This window comes from Oncorhynchus tshawytscha, linkage group LG10, assembly GCF_018296145.1.
Source record: "Oncorhynchus tshawytscha isolate Ot180627B linkage group LG10, Otsh_v2.0, whole genome shotgun sequence".
Classification (NCBI taxonomy): domain Eukaryota; kingdom Metazoa; phylum Chordata; class Actinopteri; order Salmoniformes; family Salmonidae; genus Oncorhynchus; species Oncorhynchus tshawytscha.
The window spans coordinates 36171148-36190411 of NC_056438.1; the positions used below are offsets into that span (position 1 = coordinate 36171148).

Sequence of the window (19264 nt, forward strand, 5' to 3'; positions counted from 1 at the left end):
TTAATTTAACTGTTATTTAAATAGGCAAGTCAGTTATTAAGAACACATTCATATTTACAATGATAGCCTACCCCGGCCAAACCCTAATCCGGACAACACTATGGGACTCCCAATCACAGCCGGTGGTGACACAGCCTGGAATTGAACCAGGGTCTGTAGTGATGCCTCTAGCACTGAGATGCTGTGCCTTAGACTGCTGCACCACTCTGGAGCCCCATATGGAAGAGACTATATGGCTAAATTCATGCAAAAAAAATGTATCTTATCTTCTCCTGTGTGTTTGGTAGTGGCTGGGTGCAGTAATAACCACAAAGACAGGGTATGACTCATTTGTGGCCCAAAAACAAGAAACTATCTTTGAAGTGGGACCGGTTTGTCCAGTTGAAGCGGATTTGTGTAACGTTAAGGAAACCATGGGCATGTCTACTGTATGTGGTGCTCCTTTCACTCTGGAGGACTTCGATAGTTATAACCAGTGGAAGGCAAGATTCTGAAACCAGGTGCTGTGCCGAGCGTGAATGTGAAGCCTGCAACCTCTATTTCCTACCGACCTACCGGTACATCATGAGTTTCAGCCGTGATGGAGATGAACCGGGTAAATTCAATGTGGATTTACATCACTATATCGATATTGGATTAGCTGATATTGGATTAGCTGACTCTCCTTCGGCTGGTGAAACTGCCTCTCCCTCTGAAGGCCAATCCTTGGCTCTTCTTTAACTTTGGTAGCTAACTTAGATGTCTATCGGTAAGTCTCTGCTCTACCTACTTTATATCTGCTGGTAGGGTTGCCATGTCGGCGGTTTTCCTGTCAAATTGGGCTACTTTGTCACCGGCGACATCATTTTCAATGTATTGGTCGCTGGCAGCAGGTTTTTGGGCTACTCCACTGTGACCTGTGACCTGCTGACTATCAGGTAGTGAGGCAGGCTGTTGCTGAGTGAGTGAGTGAGTGAGTGAGTGAGTGAGTGAGTGAGTGAGTGAGTGAGTGAGTGAGTGAGTGAGTGAGTGAGTGAGTGAGTGAGTGAGTGAGTGAGTGGTGAGTGAGTGAGTGAGTGAGTGAGTGGGTGAGTGAGTGAGTGAGTGGGTGAGTGGGTGAGTGGGTGGGGTCGGAGGAGTGTTTGTTGAGAAAGCGCTGCATCAGGCAGTTGAGTCCACTATTAGTCATGTGAGTGAAAGGAGACAGAGGAGACAGAGCAGCAGGCACGCATGTTGTGAAAACTTGTACCAATTGTAGATAGGCTATTTAGATTGTCATTATGGAGACACCTTTTTTTCTTTCCAAACCTTTTTCCATGACACATATTAACAAGCTGGAACTGATGCGCATAAAAACTTACTGGTGAAAACGGAAAAATGGCTTTGGGCGCACTAGAGCACATTAGATACATTTGACTGGAGGTGGTTTAAACTCCATTTTAATGTCGACTTTGCATTTTGGAAAACTGTATCAAGCTGAGTGTTTTACGCATGCTCAGTTTTTGGGTATCGAAGGATGTGCGAGTGGACATTTTTAAATGGAAGTTATGGAACTCCCTCTAGTGCTTCTGTTATGGGGAAAAGTCCTCAATGAAACTGCCAGTAAATGTGGAGAATTGATACATTTGCATATGTTGGCCATCAAGTAGCCTATTAATTTATCTGCCATTGTAGCCTACCATTTGATACAATAAATATGTTAAACTACTGTCACCAGTACTTGAAAATGTGAATCAAACAGTAAATACATACTGTACATACGGTGTGCTACAGTAGAACGACAACACGATATACAGACACTATAATGATAACGTAAAAAGGCAACTACTTTGATAGGAACGCACACATGTCCAAAGTTATTATTAGTAAGGAAAAAACAACAATGAAGGCAATGGAGGCACCAGCCGTAAAATGTTCCAGAAGGAAAACGTGTGCAAATGTCTGCGTGCTTGATCTGGGGAAACACTGGGTAAGTGTTTGGGCTCTCATCTAAGAGAGAAGTTTGCCCAGCTCAGTAAAGCTTCAAACGTAAATTGTCCACAACATTGAAATGGGCTACTTCTATGTGAATTAATGAAGACGTGTCACACACCTCGATTCAAACTCTTATAGACAATACAACTTGCTAGAAAATAATTTGAAATTGACAAGTCTATAGCCTATAGATAATTAGCAGACAGCATGCCTTGGTTTGAGGGTAGCTCCAATTAATTGTCCTGTTCCGTAACAATCACATTTTGGAACAGTGAGTGCATTCTGACATCAGGTGCATAAAAAAACTCACACTGGGGCGACCATTAGAGATATTTGGAACTCACTTGTAAAAAGGTTCATCCAAAGATTCCTACATTTGCCTCGATTCGGCAGTCTCGTCCAGATCATCATGGTATTTGTAGGTCTTTATGATAGCCACATCAGCAGCTAATTATGTCATTTTGTTGGGGGTAAATACAGGCGACTATATTGATAAAAGTCACCTTGTCTGAGAGAGATTTACACGGTTGTAAAAACGTTACGCCAAGGTAAGCCTACACGAAATACAACCCTTATTTTAATTGTTTCTAATATACCCGATGAGAAAAAATGAATGGTGGAAAAACGATTGGAACCATTTTCCTGTTTGACCACTAGGTTTTATGAGTTTTTTTACTTATACTGTGGTACTCTCTATAGTTATGCACATGCGCAAAATGTATTTATTTACTATTAGAAATTGTGTTCGAGCCCTTGATGCTGATTGGCTGAAAGCCGTGGTATATCAGACTGTGTAACACGAGTATGACAAAAAAGTTTTACTATTTTATTACATTGGTAACCAGTTTTATAATAGCAATAAGGCACCTCGGGGGTTGTGGTATATGGCCAATATACCCCAGCTAACGACTAACTCCAGGCATTCTTGCAACATATTCAAATGTCTTTATTACATCACATCATACCTCGCAATAATTATTATTTTGTTGAAAAACTCATTTACGTTACAAGTTACGTCGCTATTCTTTCTGAATTGACTCGATATAACATTATGAAAAAGGGTTTATTGGATAAATGTGGCAAATATCTTGCTGCAAAAAATACATGTCGTTTTCAGGTCTTTTGGATGGGTTTGAGTTGTCATTGGGATAGAATTATTAGCTAGACCTGGCAGCGCTGTTTGCTGGCAGCTTTGTTGTTGTGTTCTGTAGGTTCCTGCCTGTGCTAGACTAGTTGTTCTCTGGCTTACTACTTAGCTATGTCGACCGTGGTGGGTGGCTAGCTAGGCTAGTTAGCTGGCTAGGCTAGCTAGCAGGCTAAAATAGCTAACATTAGCTGGTTGGCTTGCTTGCTGGCTAAGATAACAACATATACCGGTAACATTATTTGATAACTGGTTAGAAGTCGATACGTATTTCCAAAACGTTGGTTTACTTTAATGTAGCTGTAAGCTAGGTGTTGATATCAACTGGCTGACTCACGCAGTGCTAAGGTAACATTAACAGGTTGGTAGGGCTAATGTTAGCAGGCTAGTAGGGCTAACATTAGCAGGCTAGTTAGCTCAGCAGCGGTGCATGGATAAAATCACTGGGGATAGCCAAGCCTGGGGATAAAAAGCATATTCCAACCTATTGGTTATGAGAATTGGGTTGTTTGCTGTATAACCTGTTCTTTTATATGCATTGCCACAGTGATATATAGGCCTAAGGTCGAGACAGTAAGAAGACAGTGGTAGAATAAATTGAACACTTTGTTTCATCACAAAACCTGAGAGCAACATATGTCTGTTGAAGTTTACAAAGCATATTGCATGTAACAAACAGTTACATGACCTACAGCATGGTCAAGCAAGTTAATGTTTCTGACATTTCTGGTCTACTAAACAACCATTGATTTAGATCCACGAGCGGGGAGTTACTGCAATTCGAAAAGAAAACAGGAGATGCCTCCATTATTCCAGCACCATTTCAACTTCAACATTTCAACATCAAATCAAATCACCTATGCTTAGTCTATTCCAGTGACAACTAAAGATACTAAAAACTATTTAGTCCAATCAACGTAAGCTAAATATCACATTTGTGGGTGTGGGTGTGTGCACGTGCGTGCGTGTGTGTGCACATGCAGGTACAAAAAACATGGCATCCTCTCATCTTGCCGAAACAGTCAATGACTCTCATAGATTATATGTTTTTAGTTTTTGTTGTCTTTGGCATCCTGGCAAAAATGCTTGCTCGCTAGCCTAACTTCCTTTCATGGAAAACTAGTTAACATTAGCCTTTCAGACCAGGGGCACAATGTATGAATTTATGGTTGGATCAGAATCACCGTTATAATCATTGGCCAGTACAGAGACTGAAGTTAAAACCACAAGTCCAAATCTCTATCTCCATCCATGTCTAATTTAGGAAAGGGACGATTTTAGTTAGCTAGCTAGCCACCGGAGGAAAACGACACAAGGTGCAACACATTTTTAGTAACTTATGTTTTGCTTTTGTTTGAATTGGTGTGAAGCCAAATCCAAACTGGCACCCCTTGACATGTTTTTTTTTGGTGTGCCAGGACCATTCATAGTTGAGCTCACTCCGTTTAGCTCAACGCTGATTGGCTATATATATTTTAATTTTTTCATCAAGGGAGCCCAAATGCTTGCTGGCTTCCCTTGCAGTCAATGCTACTGGTGTCAACAATGTCATACTGTTTTTGACCAGACAAAATCTGACAGATGGGCTACACATACTGAGACAGAGGGGCGCTGTTTCGCTCGCTCGGAATCTTTCTCCGTTGAAGTATATTCAGCCTCGTGCGAATTGAAGGAAAAATATGAAATGCAGAGACGAAAGATTACAATATATTTTTTAAATAATTTATTGGTCATGAGTACACATCACTGAATTAGCTAGTAACCTTGCAATCTGATTTGTAACAATAAATTGTAAGTTGGCTGAAAATGTAAATGAAACCAGTAGACTTCGGAATTCTGAATAATAGAAAAGTGAGGTGTAACTTTGCATTGGGACTTTTGATGTGTATACTAATGCAAATCCATATGTTACATTTCGTTACGTTTATGCTACCTACACTTTAATTTAGAGTTATTTATGCAACTTTAGTTTTGATAAACTTTAGGCAATATGTTTTGATTTCTAATACATTCTAAGGCTGCATGATGCGACTTGATGCGACTGAAAAAAGTTACATGAAAGGCATGAACTCTGCTCTGCTTCTTGTGCAAACTGTACTCTCATTCCCAATTTGACAATCGCTGCAACGGTTTTCTTGTGGTGAAGGAGAGGCGGACCAAAACGCAGCGTGGTTTCTATTCATGGTACTTTAATAAAGCAACTACACATGAACAATCTACAAAACAAGAACCGTGAAAACCTAAACAGCCCTATCTGGTGCAAACACAGAGACAGGAACAATCACCCACAAAACCCAACACCAAACAGGCTACCTAAATATGGTTCCCAATCAGAGACAATGACTAACACCTGCCTCTGATTGAGAACCATATCAGGCCAAACACAGAAACAGACAAGCTAGACACACAACATAGAATGCCCACTCAGATCACACCCTGACCAAACAAAATATATAAACATACAAAGCAAACTATGGTCAGGGTGTGACAATCGCTTGATAATATTCTCATCTATCAGACTATTCGTAATTGAATCTGGTCTTTACATATAGCCTACTAATATACACTGAGTGTACAAAACATTAGGGGAAGAGAGAGGATAAAGAAGGATTTTTAAGCCGTCAGACAAGTGTTGCATGGATTGTGTACAGCTGAAGTCAGAGGTTTACATACACTTAGGTCGGAGTCAATAAAACTTGTTTTTCAACCACTCCACAATTTTCTTGTTTTAACAAACTATAGTTTTGGCAAGTCGGTTAGGACATCAACTTTGTGTATGACACAAGTAATTTTTCCAACAATTGTTGACAGACAATTTCACTTATAATTCACTGTAGCACAATTACAGTGGGTCAGAAGTTTACATACACTAAGTTGACTGTGCCTTTAAACAGATTGAATATTCCGGAAAAGTATGTCATGGCTTTAGAAGCTTCTGATAGGCAAATTGACATCATTTGAGTCAATTGGAGGTGTACTTGTGGGTGTATTTCAAGGCATACCTTCAAACTCAGTGCCTCTTTGCTTAACATCATAGGAAAATCCCCCAAAAAATCAGCCAAGACCTCAGAAAAATAATTGTAGACCTCCACAAATCTGGTTCTGTCACGACTCCTACCGAAGGTGGCTCCTCTTCCTGTTCGGGCGGAGCTCGGCGGTCATCGTCACCGGTCTACTAGCTGCCGCCGATCCCTTTTTCCTTTTCTGTTGGTTTTGTCTTATTGGTTTCACCTGTTTCTTGTTTAGGTTTTTAGTTGGGCTATTTAAGCCGGTAAGGTCCGCCTGCTCTTTGTGCGGGCTTATTTTCCCCCTGTGTTTATGTGTGGTGGTGTGTTTCGTTTGGGGTTTTTCTCCGGACTAGTTAGGTCCTGTTTATGGGCTATCGTGGATGTGCGCCCGGTATTTGTGTGCACGATTTTCCCTGTGTGCCGAAATAAAAGCACTATTCTGTACCTTCTGACTCCGCACCGACTACGCCTGAGTGCGTCACAGGTTCATTTTGGGAACAATTTCCAAACGCCTGAAGGTACCACGTTCATCTGTACAAACAAAAGTACGCAAGTATAAAAACCATGGGACCACGCAGCCGTCATACCGCTCAGGAGAGAAACGCGTTCTGTCTCCTAGAGTTGAACGTACTTTGGTGCAAAAGGTGCTAAGGAAACAGGTACAAAAGTATCTATATCCACAGTAAAACGAGTCCTATATCGACATAACCTGAAAAGCCACTCAGCAAGGAAGAAGCCACTGCTCCAAAATCGGCATAAAAAAAACAGACTACGGTTTGCAACTGCACATGGGGACAAAGATCGTACTTTTTGGAGAAATGCTCCTCTGGTCTGATGAAACAAAAATATAACTGTTTGGCCATAATGACCATCGTTATGCTTGGAGGAAAAAGGTTGAGCCTTGCAAGCCCAAGAACACCATCCCAACCGTGAAGTACGGTGGTGGCAGCATCATGTTGTGGGGGTGCTTTGCTGCAGGAGGGACTGGTGCAGCTCACAAAATAGATGGCATATTGGGGCAGGAAAATTATGTGGATATATTGAAACAACATCTCAAGACATCAGTCAGGAAGTTAAAGCTTGGTCGCAAATGGATCTTCCAAATGGACAATGATACTTCCAAAGTTGTGGCAAAATGGCTTAAGGACAATGAAGTCAAGTTATTGGAGTTGTCACATTCGTCGTATGAGTGAGACCAAGGCGCAGCGTGAATAGAGTTCCACATATTTTTAATGAACTGAAACTCAAACAACAAACAACCAAACGAAACGTGAAGCTACTAGTGTGCACATAGGCACCTAACTGTAGACAAAATCCCACACTGGAAAGTGGGAAAAGGGCTGCCTAAATATGATCCCCAATCAGAGACAACGATAAACAGCTGTCTCTGATTGGGAACCATATCAGGCCAACATAGACATACAAAACCCCTAGACATACAAAAACCCTAGACATACAAAACCTAGAATACCCACCCTAGTCACACCCTGACCTAACCAAAATATATAGAAAACAGAGATATCTAAGGTCAGGACGTGAAAGGAGTTGCCATCACAAAGCCCTTACCTCAATCCAATAGAAAATGTGTGGGCAGAACTGAAACTGAACTGAAACTGAACTGAAAAAGCGTGCGCGAGCAAGGAGGCCTACAAACCTGACTCAGTTACACCAGCTCTGTCAAGAGCAATGGGCCAAAATTCACCCAACTTATTGTGGGAAGCTTGTGGAAGGCTACCCAAACTGTTTGACCCAAGTTAAACAATTTAAAGGCAATGTTACCAAATAGTAATGGAGTGTAGTATGTAAACTTCTGACCCACTGGGAATGTGATGAATGAAATAAAAGCTGAAATAAATCATTATCTCAACTATTATTCCGACATTTCACATTCTTAAAATGATGTGGGGATCCTAACTGACCTAAGACAGGGAATTTTTACTAGGATTAAAGGTCCGGAATTGTGAAAAAACTGAGTTTAAATGTATTTGGCTAAGGTCTATGTAAACTTCCAACTTCAACTGTATGTGGGCCAATCAGAAGGATAGACCAAAGGTTTAAGTGCCTTTGAACAGGCTATGGTAGTAGGTGCCAAGCACACCGGTTTGAGTGTGTCAACAGTTTCCCATGTGTATAAAGAATGGTCCACCATCCAAAGGACATCCATCCAACTTAACACAACTGTGGGAAGCATTGGAGTCAACATGGGCCAGCAACCCTGTGGAACGCTGTCGACACATTGTAGTCCATGCCCAGACAAATTGAGGCTGTTCTGAGGGCAAAAGGGTGTGAAACTCAATATTAGGAATGTTTTCCTAATGGTTGTACACTCAGCGATATTACAGCATCTCTGCTGTAAAACACAATTACAGTATTAAACTTTCAACCCTCTATTTAGGGTTCTTCATAGAACCTCCTGTAAAGGGAGAACCATTGCAGAACCTCATTATCCTCTCAAGGTTCTTCCTGGAACCCTCTAGTTTTGCTTTAGAGCAGAGATGCTGTAATCTACCGAGAACCTTTTTATCTTTGAAGGGTTCTTCCTAGAACCCCAAGTAACAGTTCTACCAAGAACCCTTTTATCTTTGAAGGGTTCTTCCTAGAACCGTCCATGAATGGTTCCACCAGCCATATTAGTCTTTCGAATTAAACTCTTTATGAAAATACATATATCATAAGGCCTTTCTTTGAGGGCCTAGTTATAACCTAACACAGTGGTGTTAGAAAACTCCTGGTTTACAGGCCACATCAAGCCTGCAAGTCACATTATGCTGGCTTGCAAAGTGATGTGTAATTCCTATTGGAATCCAGCCAGAGTGAGGAAATCCAACAATTGGAATGTTTAATCACACACAACCTGCATTCGGAATGACTGCCTGGGTAGAGAAGATTGAGTAATGGGACTACCTAAATAATCTAAACTGGAACAACCATCTCGGTAACGAGTGCAATAAATCCAACTACTAACAGATTGGATTAATAAAAAATAAAAAAGTATGTTATTTATCTTTGTGTAGTGTAATATTAATCAATCAATGTACATGCAAAAACACATATATTGAAACAAACAATTCAGAAAATCAACTTGCAATAGAGCATGTTGGGAAATATGATAATGATGGGTGTGGTTCTGAGTGTTTTACTAAACACAGAGTAAATATTACACAATCATACCCTCAACTCTGGTTATTAACACTGGGGATATTTTACACCACTTAGTGTTATGTTAGTTAAACTCCTGAATGAACACTAGAAATGTTAAATCTATATTAGGTCAAACTGGCCAATTTGCTGTGTACCATACAATACACTTCTGGTTCACTCATACTCCCTTCTATTTTCCTACTTTGCTCAATAAAATCACAGAAAATACTAATTTGAAAAACAGAAATCAGGGCAAAGAAATCAACGATGTCAGTATTGTATATGTAAAATGATTAAGGTTATACCCGATACATGCATAAATATTCCGATATAGGTACACACCTATCTTTATAAATGTTTATCAGATTACTCATACTTCTAATGTTAAAGTTTAAACACTGAGGGAAAAAACTAATGCTAAGGCACTATTTAAAAAAAATGTTATTTAGATTCATAAAGGTTATATGTAAAACCCTTCTTACCTTCCAAATAATTCTTCTTTCTTTCCAAACAATCATCAAAGAACCCTTCATTCCAAAAACGGTTCATAGGATGAAAAAGGTTCTATGAAGAACTCTTTGCCATACAAAGAACCCTTGTCTTCCAAAAGGGGTTCTTCGAATGAAAACGGATCTTGGTAGATTACTATCACACTGCAAAGAACCCCCTTTTTGTTGTGTGTAGCCTGTACCAGCTGGCAAAGATGCACCTATTTGTATGCGCTAATCATAGCCTACTGGTAAATGAATTAGCACATAGGATACAATTTAAACAATTTAAATATGATTTATGATTGATTGGCTGTAATGATTGTTTCTGTTTTTTGTTGAGATGGCATGAAAGCAGTATTGATTCAATCAGAGTGTCCCATTTCCACATCAAAAGGACAGAATGTTGAAACCGTTTTTTTTTTTACCCACGAGCTCAGGGGACTTCCTCGTTACCCATTTAATAGATTTTTTTGTAGGTTTTTAAGAATGCATATAATGCCGTAGGCTACAATTAATACATTGATTTAAATATGTTGTAAAACGTTTACAAACACACTGCAACGTCTTGAGTGGTTATAAACGTTGTGGGCTATGTTAATAAGCACTATGACATTTGTAATTATTCATAGTATACATGCACCATCGGAAGTCTCATCGTCATCCAAAGGCTATGCAACTCAGTTGTAGAACCATTTAAATGGTTGGCCTAGTGGACCGATAATCCCTCAACAATCACATGCATTATGAAAATGAACAATGAGTCTGAAAGAATGTTGTGTTTAATTCCATAATGGGGGATGCAGAAAAAGGAGCGCTTCCCAGGCTGTTCTCATAAATAGGTCTATAGGCTATATAGGCTACCATCATTAAACAAGTGAGTACTAGAATGTATTGGCGATGCAACATTATGCTGTAGCTTTTCCACTATAGGCGAAGTTCATCAAACACTAATCATGAGTGGGCCAAAATGATTCAGTAGAATCAGGAATCGGCGTATTCAATGTATTAAGCAAAAGTATTTGGGCCCTCCTATGCCTAAATGGTCCTCACGAATGTTTAACGGCATACACATTTAACATGGTAACAATGTTAACCGGTGCCCTTCAGTGTAATCGCCTGTATCATCATGGAAAGACTCCCAAAATCAGAGCAGTAGCCATGGGGAGAAACGTTTTTCCTTAGCCTACACTCTTATGGTGTTAAATGGCTCTATAATTAGAGATGTAGGGAAAAGGCCCAACGAGTTGTGTTAGAATTCAAATGAAGTGGGCCTAAGCCGGTTAAAATACGATCATAATGGCAATATTAATAACTTAATTCTAAATAACTTTGTAGCGTAAATCATATTTGATTTGATTTTATTACAAATCTTAAACCATCACCTAAATATGTTTGAGTGAGAGAGAAACAATCTAAACCATGTAGACCACGAGTTGTGGACTAAAGACCCAGCCAGTGCATGAAATGTGTGTGACCACATATCAATATATCAAAGTTAGCTTACTTTTGTCACTTGTACCATCGATACAACGCTTGAGGAATGAGACCACGTGATATAGCGGGGCGGTCGAACTAGCGTGCAAGCCATTTTGGGAACAGTGTCAGTTTCTACTGCTATCAAGTGCCGCTCTATGCATAGCCTACTGCTTCATAGGGGTCGAGCACGGAGCAAACCGATAACCTATTTGGACCGGCACTGTTCAGAATCTGTGTAAAGTTTCTGGATCTTTTTCTATTCGTTGAGAATTTCGCCACTGCCATTGAACAGCATTTGTAGCTCGTTCCAAGATGGCCGCTTGGGTTGCATTCATATTTTTTCTGATCGACTTGTAACTTTCATTGTCCATCACATACGGGATAAAACCCGTTAGGTATGTATTTACAGAACTTTTAGTTTTAACTTGCAAAAATACAAGTTTATATTAAATGTTATAGCATTGCAAATGCAAGACCACTGCAGGCTATCGGATTAATAGTGAACATCGGCAGTGGACCACACCGTCATATGGACCCTCAAAGCACACACGATTGTAGAATGTTATATTATTTCAATGGTTATGTTTGTGTTCTTTCTGGAGCGCGTAACTTACAAAATTGAAACATGGTCGCAGATCTGTTCATAGCAGCCAATGTTAACAGATCTGCAGAGAAGCATCCACATTCGTATGTATTCTACCAAGCTGATTTCAAACAGTTGTCATCAACAGGCTCATTAGGCTGTCGTTTTCATGAAAGTGGTATCAAATATGATTTGTCGTTGTAGCAAAATTGCCACGTTTGTTTCCAATATAGATACGTTTATCTGTCTTTAATTTAAAATAAATGGGCTTCGTTGTAGATAAGTAATTATGTTGACAGGATTTCGCATGTTGTGAAGTTTTAGGCTATTGCGTATATCTTACTTTGTTTAGGCAGTAAATAGTTAATAGGCTGGCTATAGCCTATTAAATGTATTTAATTCCGTTATGTTGAACAGAGATGGCTTTCTCACACACTGATTTTATGTCTTATCGCAAGAATAGACCTAGACTATGTTTTGTTATGTTATTCAGTCACTTGAAAAGTGTTGAAAAGTTTAAAAATGGATGGTTTATTGCCGTGGATCGTTTGATGATAAATAGATTTGATGAAATGACCTCATGGGATAATTTACAATGCTGTTAACATAATTACCAATGCGATGGGTACCATTCAAGATTGTTCAGATCAATGCAATGTTTGTCTTTCTCTGATCAATAATGAGTAGGCTACTAGAGATCCATTCTCGACCTTTTGCGCAATTGATGTGTGGTCCTCGACGTTCACTAGGCGATGTCAATATAATTTTCAAATGTATCTTCGTCGCAGTATGGTTTAATGCAATTTAGCCTGGCCTACACAAGATCAAGAGATTGTCTCGATCACCAATTGGCCAAATGTTGTCTCAAATTTCAGAGCACCACTCGAATCTCATTTGAAATCAAGATAAATACCTTAGCCTACTGGGGTGTTGCTCATCGTCTAGCTCTGAAATAATAGTCAGCTAATTATATTTGTTTGGATTAGGACCTGATCATGTTTTTATGCTCATTCGGCTGTGGACATTGGAATATAGGCCGGCTCGAGGCTACTATTATTAGGCCTGCCCATATAAACTATGTAAACACAATCAATAATGTAGGCCTATTCTTGTGATGACATTATAGTTTGACATAATAGGCTGAGGCAAAAACTCACACGTAGGCCAAAAACATATAAATAACAAAATGTTTCACATTTTATTACATCTTTAAATTTGACCTATTTCTCCCCACCCACAATAAGGTCAGTCGCGTTTCTTGTTGGTCAACTTTCATAAATGCGTTAAAAACAGACTATAATTTTCTACTATGTGAAATGTTCTGCACTAGATCAGTCATGTCTATAGGCCTAACAATGGGATAGACCCATAATAATATTTGAAAATCGATACATTCGAGAAAGAAAGTTAACTTTTGCGTAATTTGGGGCTTGATGGATTATTTCTTTCGTTTATGGCTACAATTTCGTTGTTGCAATGATAAGCTCTCATCAGACAATGGGATGCGTAGTTCAACAGCAAAGGACAAGCATTGCTTTAAACGTTTTCACATCACAGCGAACTAACTAGCTATTGTCTTGAGGCGCGTGATAGTGGGTACATTCGGAGATTACGTGCCTAATGTGAGCTCCCCGTTTATTGACAGGTATGACGGGTCAGAGATTTGTCCAACTAAATGTTCAAATATTTTAGGAATTAACTTCTTTTAGAGTTGATGATAAGAGGGCTGAGCCATTAGTTAACACACATATCTGAGTAGAATGAAACGTGCGATTTTTGTAGGTCTGGAGTTCACACTGCCATGTTTGCGTGAACATGCGCCAACATAGTGTGACACACGCGTCTTAATTCTTGCTTGGTCAAATAGTTAAAATAATCACAATTTTCGAGTGTGCTGCATATTCTGTCGAGTCTACTCTGTTGCACAACCATTCGACATCGCTGTATCCACCGCATTGATCCATTGACATTTGTGATGAATAGGCTAGGTTTTTTAAATAAATCAACATTATTGATTATCAGCTGCCCATGGTAGATGCTACAGCCAAGGAGGTCATTACAATAGCCTACATTTCGTACATACGTATGTAAGCCTATGATTTAACAATTATGATTGGTTAGTCCAACATTTAATTTGACAAATAGCCTACAGTGAGTTATTGTCTTGGAACGCATGATGTGCACATATGGAGATGCATAATGCGCACTCCCAGTTTCTCGACAGGTGTAGGAATGTATACATTTAACTCAATTTTCCAACACAAGTTGTGCGCTCGTCAGATACGCTATGGTGTGCTTCTTTTAGAATGGCCATGCATAAGAGGGATGAAAGAGCTTATTGCGTCTTGTATCAGGTCAAGCTTGCGGTTTGTAGGCATAGCCGGTACTTCACACTTCACTGTTTGCGTCTGCATGCAGTCGCAGGACACACTTTACTTACAATCTTATACAGTCCATAATGACAATGCGCCACATTGACGTCGCATGATCGCATAATACTGAAAATAATCCAAAATCCTTCTCTCGGGCAATTAGGTAATTATCAATGCAATGTAAACTATAGGCCCAGACTTTGAAATGTATCCTACATAGGCTACCTACGAAGATATTGATAATAAACTTTATAATATCCATTATAAAATGAGCACAAGATATTAACATTTAGTTGGAAACGTTCCTCTAAATCCGTCAAGAAACCGGGCGCGGGATTGCACGCTTAGTCTACACTAAAAAAATGTGGGTAATTGGGGTTCTATCCAGAACCTATTTTTCTATGACTGTAGGTTATACTCCGAATTTAGGCTGCATAATGTATGCCAATAATTGGGCAAATAATGGTTGTTTACTGTGTTTAAGTCAATTAAATATATTGCCACTTTGCGTTATAGACCTAGCAATGTTTTTAATGAATTGAGCTTTGGAAAAAGTTGATCATCATTCATCGGCCAAATCGCCCTATAACAAATAAACTCGCACACATTCCGGACTTGAAAAAGTAGCCTTATGAATGTGCTGTCAGTTTGCAATTTTTTTAAACCTCGCATCGAAATCAACATTTCTGTGACGTGCTTCTGGAATTGTTAGGCTATTCTAGAATAATCAAACGCTTGGCCTGAAGTGAAGACTTCTAAAAATCGAAATGGAAGCTGGAAACAAAATTCATGGTAGAAATTACAAAAGGGTAAATCGTTATTGGGCTACATAAAATTCTATAATAAATAGGCCTACGAGATAAAAATTGGTTTAACCTATTTAAATTCACCAAAAGAATCTCCAGGTTCGTTTTTCGCAGGGTAGACATTAAAACACTAACTTTAATGCTTTACATTCTCAAGGCACATCGCCGCCCGTTTGTGTTCTGAACAGATTGCGAAACTACGCTGTATCCATTAATTAATTTGTTTATCCTTTCTTATAGGATTTTACAATTTTAGAACAATGCACAGAACAACAAAAATCAAGATTACTGAGCTGAATCCACATTTGATGTGTGTCTTGTGCGGTGGATATTTTATCGACGCAACCACCATTGTGGAGTGTTTACACTCATGTAAGTTGTCGTCAGTTGGATTTCATTCAAAATACCACACAATGCAAGTTGCTGTCTATGCCCACAGTTTTGACTGATTCGTTTGGCTTAAGTATGCAGTGTTGTCAAATTGTTTTGATTATTTTGTCTTTTCAGTCTGTAAAATGTGCATTGTTTGTTATCTGGAGACCAGCAAATTCTGTCCAATTTGTGATGTCCAGATTCACAAAACGAAACCCCTTTTGAATATTAGGTGAGTAGCCTATATATGTCATTTTGTAAGGCAATAAATTAAAGTTCTATAATATTTTTTAACTCGAATATGAGTGTAAATAAATCGAAACCACATTACAATATTGACATCTCTTTTCCAAGTAAACCCTGGCTCAGAAATGAATCATACAATTTGCTGAAATAATTTAAAAAATATTATATTTCAGGTCTGACAAGACCCTTCAAGACATTGTTTATAGGTTGGTACCTGGGCTTTTCAAAGGTCAGTACATTTTCCCATTCATCCTGTCAAGTTGGTTTGTAAAAATGTCAAGTGCATCATAATACATGAACAACTATTTATTATTTCGCTTGCAGATGAAATGAAACGAAGGAGGGATTTCTATGTTGCACATCCTTCTTTTGATGGTAAACAAGTTGAATCAATGGCGAAGCACCTCACGCATATCATTGCAACTTCAATGTTCATGTTGCTTTATCATTAGAAAGAGGATGATTGGCACACTTGAATACTAGGTTGTTTTCTTATTTTGTAGCTGGAAATGGATCAAATGAAGAGCGAGGGGAGGTGGCAGATGAAGAAAAGAGAATAATAGCCAACGATGAGATTATAAGCCTGTCCATCGAATTTTTTCATCAGAGCAAGTAAGGCTGCTTTCAAACCGGCAAAAAGTATGCTTAAAAAATGCAGCCAACCCCCATGCTTGTCAATTATTTCTTTGCTCTTTTTTCCAATTGTAAATTTTGCTTTTCTCTTAGGCTGGGAAAGGAGGATGGTGAAGTCAAGGATATGAAGACAGAGGTGATTGTTTTAACCCTAAGAAAATCATATTGGTGTCTTTTAAATACAGGGTCAATCCAGATGGCTGTAAAGTAACGCAGTGTTTATCATGTCTCAACTCAACTTACCTTTTTTTTTTGTCTGAAGATGATTGACAAGCGATACTTGCAATGTCCAGCAGCCATGACCATAATGCATCTGAGGAAATTCCTTCGAAGTAAAATGGATATTCCATGCACCTATCAGGTGACTACGGATATTTAATCAATGATTATTAATGTAATTATTTGAAATTCAGTGAACAATGAACCTATCTGAAATGTTGTGCGTTTGTATAGACATTGTGTAGATTTGTTAAACTTAGAATCGACTTTGTTTCTTTAAAAAAAATACAGTGTACAACTGATTGATTATGGTTAGATTTTTACTAGTTTCACACTGTTTATATAAACGATTAATCACACCTAATCTTTTCTCTCAAAATGTGTTGTTCACAGATAGAAGTTATGTATGAAGATGAACCATTGACGGATTACTACACATTAATGGACATTGCACACATCTACACTTGGAGAAGGGTAAGCATTTACCCTTGCACTTTAACACATGAAATGTCATTTTTTCTAATAAGACCTTGAAATTATAAGCTGTGTTGTTTTCCTTATTTATAAGTGGAAAGTATAAGGTTGTGAAGTGGTGCATCCATTCATGAATTCGATTCTCTACCAAGCAATATGTTCACATGTATTTTGGAGAGCTTACACATTTTTAAAAAAAAATCTCTCTATTGCTTGTTTAAAGCTCATGTCATTCTTAAAATACATGCTCAGAGGAGGCTCATCGGAGAATATGGTTATAAGTCACAGAAAAGTCCCCTGTACACATACACTTAAGAAAATCTTCACTTGTTTTAGAATGGTCCCTTGCCATTGAAATACCGGGTACGAACAGGCTGCAAGAAGATGAAGATGAGCAGCCCAAGAAACGGGGCAAAAACCACACAACATGCTGGAGGAGTATGCTATGACTCTGGGACTGGGGGTAACAAGCATCTGAACAATGACCCCGAAGCTCCCTCCACCTCATCCTCCTCTCTGCCCAGTCCGAGCCACAGAATTGTCCACTCATCATCATCATCACTTACCCACTTCCCCCACCTCTCCAGCATTGGCACCTCAACAAACGGTATCTTAACAAAAGCGGGTCCAAATCAACTTTCCCGGACATTCACGCCAACATAGACTGTAGATACTTTTATTATTGTTTCAAACATTTGCCGTTTTTATATAATCCTATGTGGACAATATATTTGTTCATTTGTCTAAGAAAGACTGTGGAAAGACTTATTGAATTTGCTCAATGGCATCTGCAGATCGAATTTGAAATGGCTAGCCCAGTAATGTGCCATGTGGTTTGGAATGTGAAAAAATATCACGTTTACTTCAAACCTGGACATTCCAATGATTCCTATAACTGAATTGCCAAATACTGTAGTTGATTGAAATGGAAATGTGGTTTTGGCTTTGTCAACTTCATTTGTCAACACACAACAATAGTTGACAAAAATAGTTGACTATTGCCCTCTGCATACATGTAATGGGGAATTGAATAAACACAACCTGATTGTTTTGGCTTTAAGTGTGCAATCTGCAGTAGGTACTGCTTTTAGTTAAATGGTCACTTCAATTAACGAAATACACTATACAAAAGTATGTTGACACCCGTTCAAATGAGTGGATTCGGCTATTTCAGCCACACCCATTGTATAAAATCGACTACACAGCCATGCAATCTCCATAGACAAACATTGGCCGTAGAATGGCCTTACTGAAGAGCTCAGTGACATTCAATGTGGCACCGTCAGAGGATGCCACCTTTCCAACAAGTCAGTTCATCAAATTTCTTCCCTGCTAGTGCTTTCCCTGTCAACTGTAAGTGCTGTTATTATGAAGTGGAAATGTCTAGGAGCAACAACGGCTCAGCTGTGAAGTGGTAGGCCACACAAGGTCATCGAATGGGACCACTGAAGCACATAGCGTGTAAAAAATCTAATGTCCTCGGTTGCAATACTCACTCCCGAGTTCCAAACGGCCTCTGAAAGCAACGTCAGCACAATAACTGTTTGTTGGGAGCTTCATGAAATGGGTTTTAATGGCCAAGCAGTCGCACACAAGCCTAAGATCACCATGCTCAATCCCAAGCGTCGGCTGGAGTGGTGTAAAACTCGCCGCCATTGGACTCTGAAGCAATGGAAACGTGTTCTCAGGAGTGATTAGTGAATCTTCACCATCTGGCAGTCCGACAGATGAATCTGGGTTTGGCAGATGCCAGGAGAACTCTACCTGCCCCATTGCATAGTGCCATCTGTAAAGTTTGGTGGAGGAAGAATAATGGTCTGGGGCTGTTTTTCATGGTTCGGGCTAGGCTCCTTAGTTCCTCTGAAGGTAAATCTTAATGCTACAGCATACAATGACAGTCTAGACGATTCTGTGCTTCCGACTTTGTTTTAGCATGGCCCTACTGTTTCAGCATGGCAATGCCCCCGTGCACAAAGCGAGGTCCATACAGAAATTGTTTGTCGAGATCGGTGTGGAAGAACTTGACTGGCCTGCACAGAGCCCTGACCTCAATCCCATCGAACACCTTTGGGATGAATTGGAATGCTGACTGCGAGCCAGGCCTAATCACCCAACATCAGTGCCCAACCAACTAATGCTCTTGTGGCTGAATGGAAGCAAGTCCCTGCAGCAATGTTCCAACATCTAGTGGAATGCCTTCCCAGAAGACTGGAGGCTGACATAGCAGCAAAAGGGGACCAACTCCGTATTAATGCCCATGATTTTGGAATGAGATGTCCAACGACCAGGTGTCTACATACTTTTGGTCATGTAGTGTATATAGGCTACCCAATACCCTATTCTTGA

The 19264-nt window shown here is 39.5% G+C and overlaps 1 protein-coding gene across 3 annotated transcripts in view; it reads left to right on the plus strand.

Annotated features, from left to right (window-relative positions):
- Positions 1 to 418: 418 nt before the first annotated feature.
- LOC112260152 (polycomb complex protein BMI-1-B) overlaps positions 419 to 19264 on the plus strand; it is a 30570-nt gene continuing 11724 nt past the window's right edge. Inside the window, exons 1-10 of one of the 3 annotated variants that reach the window (XM_024435040.1) lie at positions 424 to 748; positions 15215 to 15346; positions 15482 to 15578; positions 15766 to 15821; positions 15917 to 15967; positions 16096 to 16204; positions 16319 to 16361; positions 16488 to 16586; positions 16838 to 16918; positions 17255 to 17968. In XM_024435040.1, coding sequence (XP_024290808.1) covers positions 739 to 748; positions 15215 to 15346; positions 15482 to 15578; positions 15766 to 15821; positions 15917 to 15967; positions 16096 to 16204; positions 16319 to 16361; positions 16488 to 16586; positions 16838 to 16918; positions 17255 to 17581 — 1005 coding nt within the window. In that variant the 5' untranslated portion in view covers positions 424 to 738 and the 3' untranslated portion in view covers positions 17582 to 17968. Of the gene's footprint in view, positions 749 to 11274; positions 11609 to 15214; positions 15347 to 15481; positions 15579 to 15765; positions 15822 to 15916; positions 15968 to 16095; positions 16205 to 16318; positions 16362 to 16487; positions 16587 to 16837; positions 16919 to 17254; positions 17969 to 19264 lie in introns of those variants that run through there. The other 2 variants (XM_024435041.2, XM_024435042.2) reach the window with 2 other exon arrangements.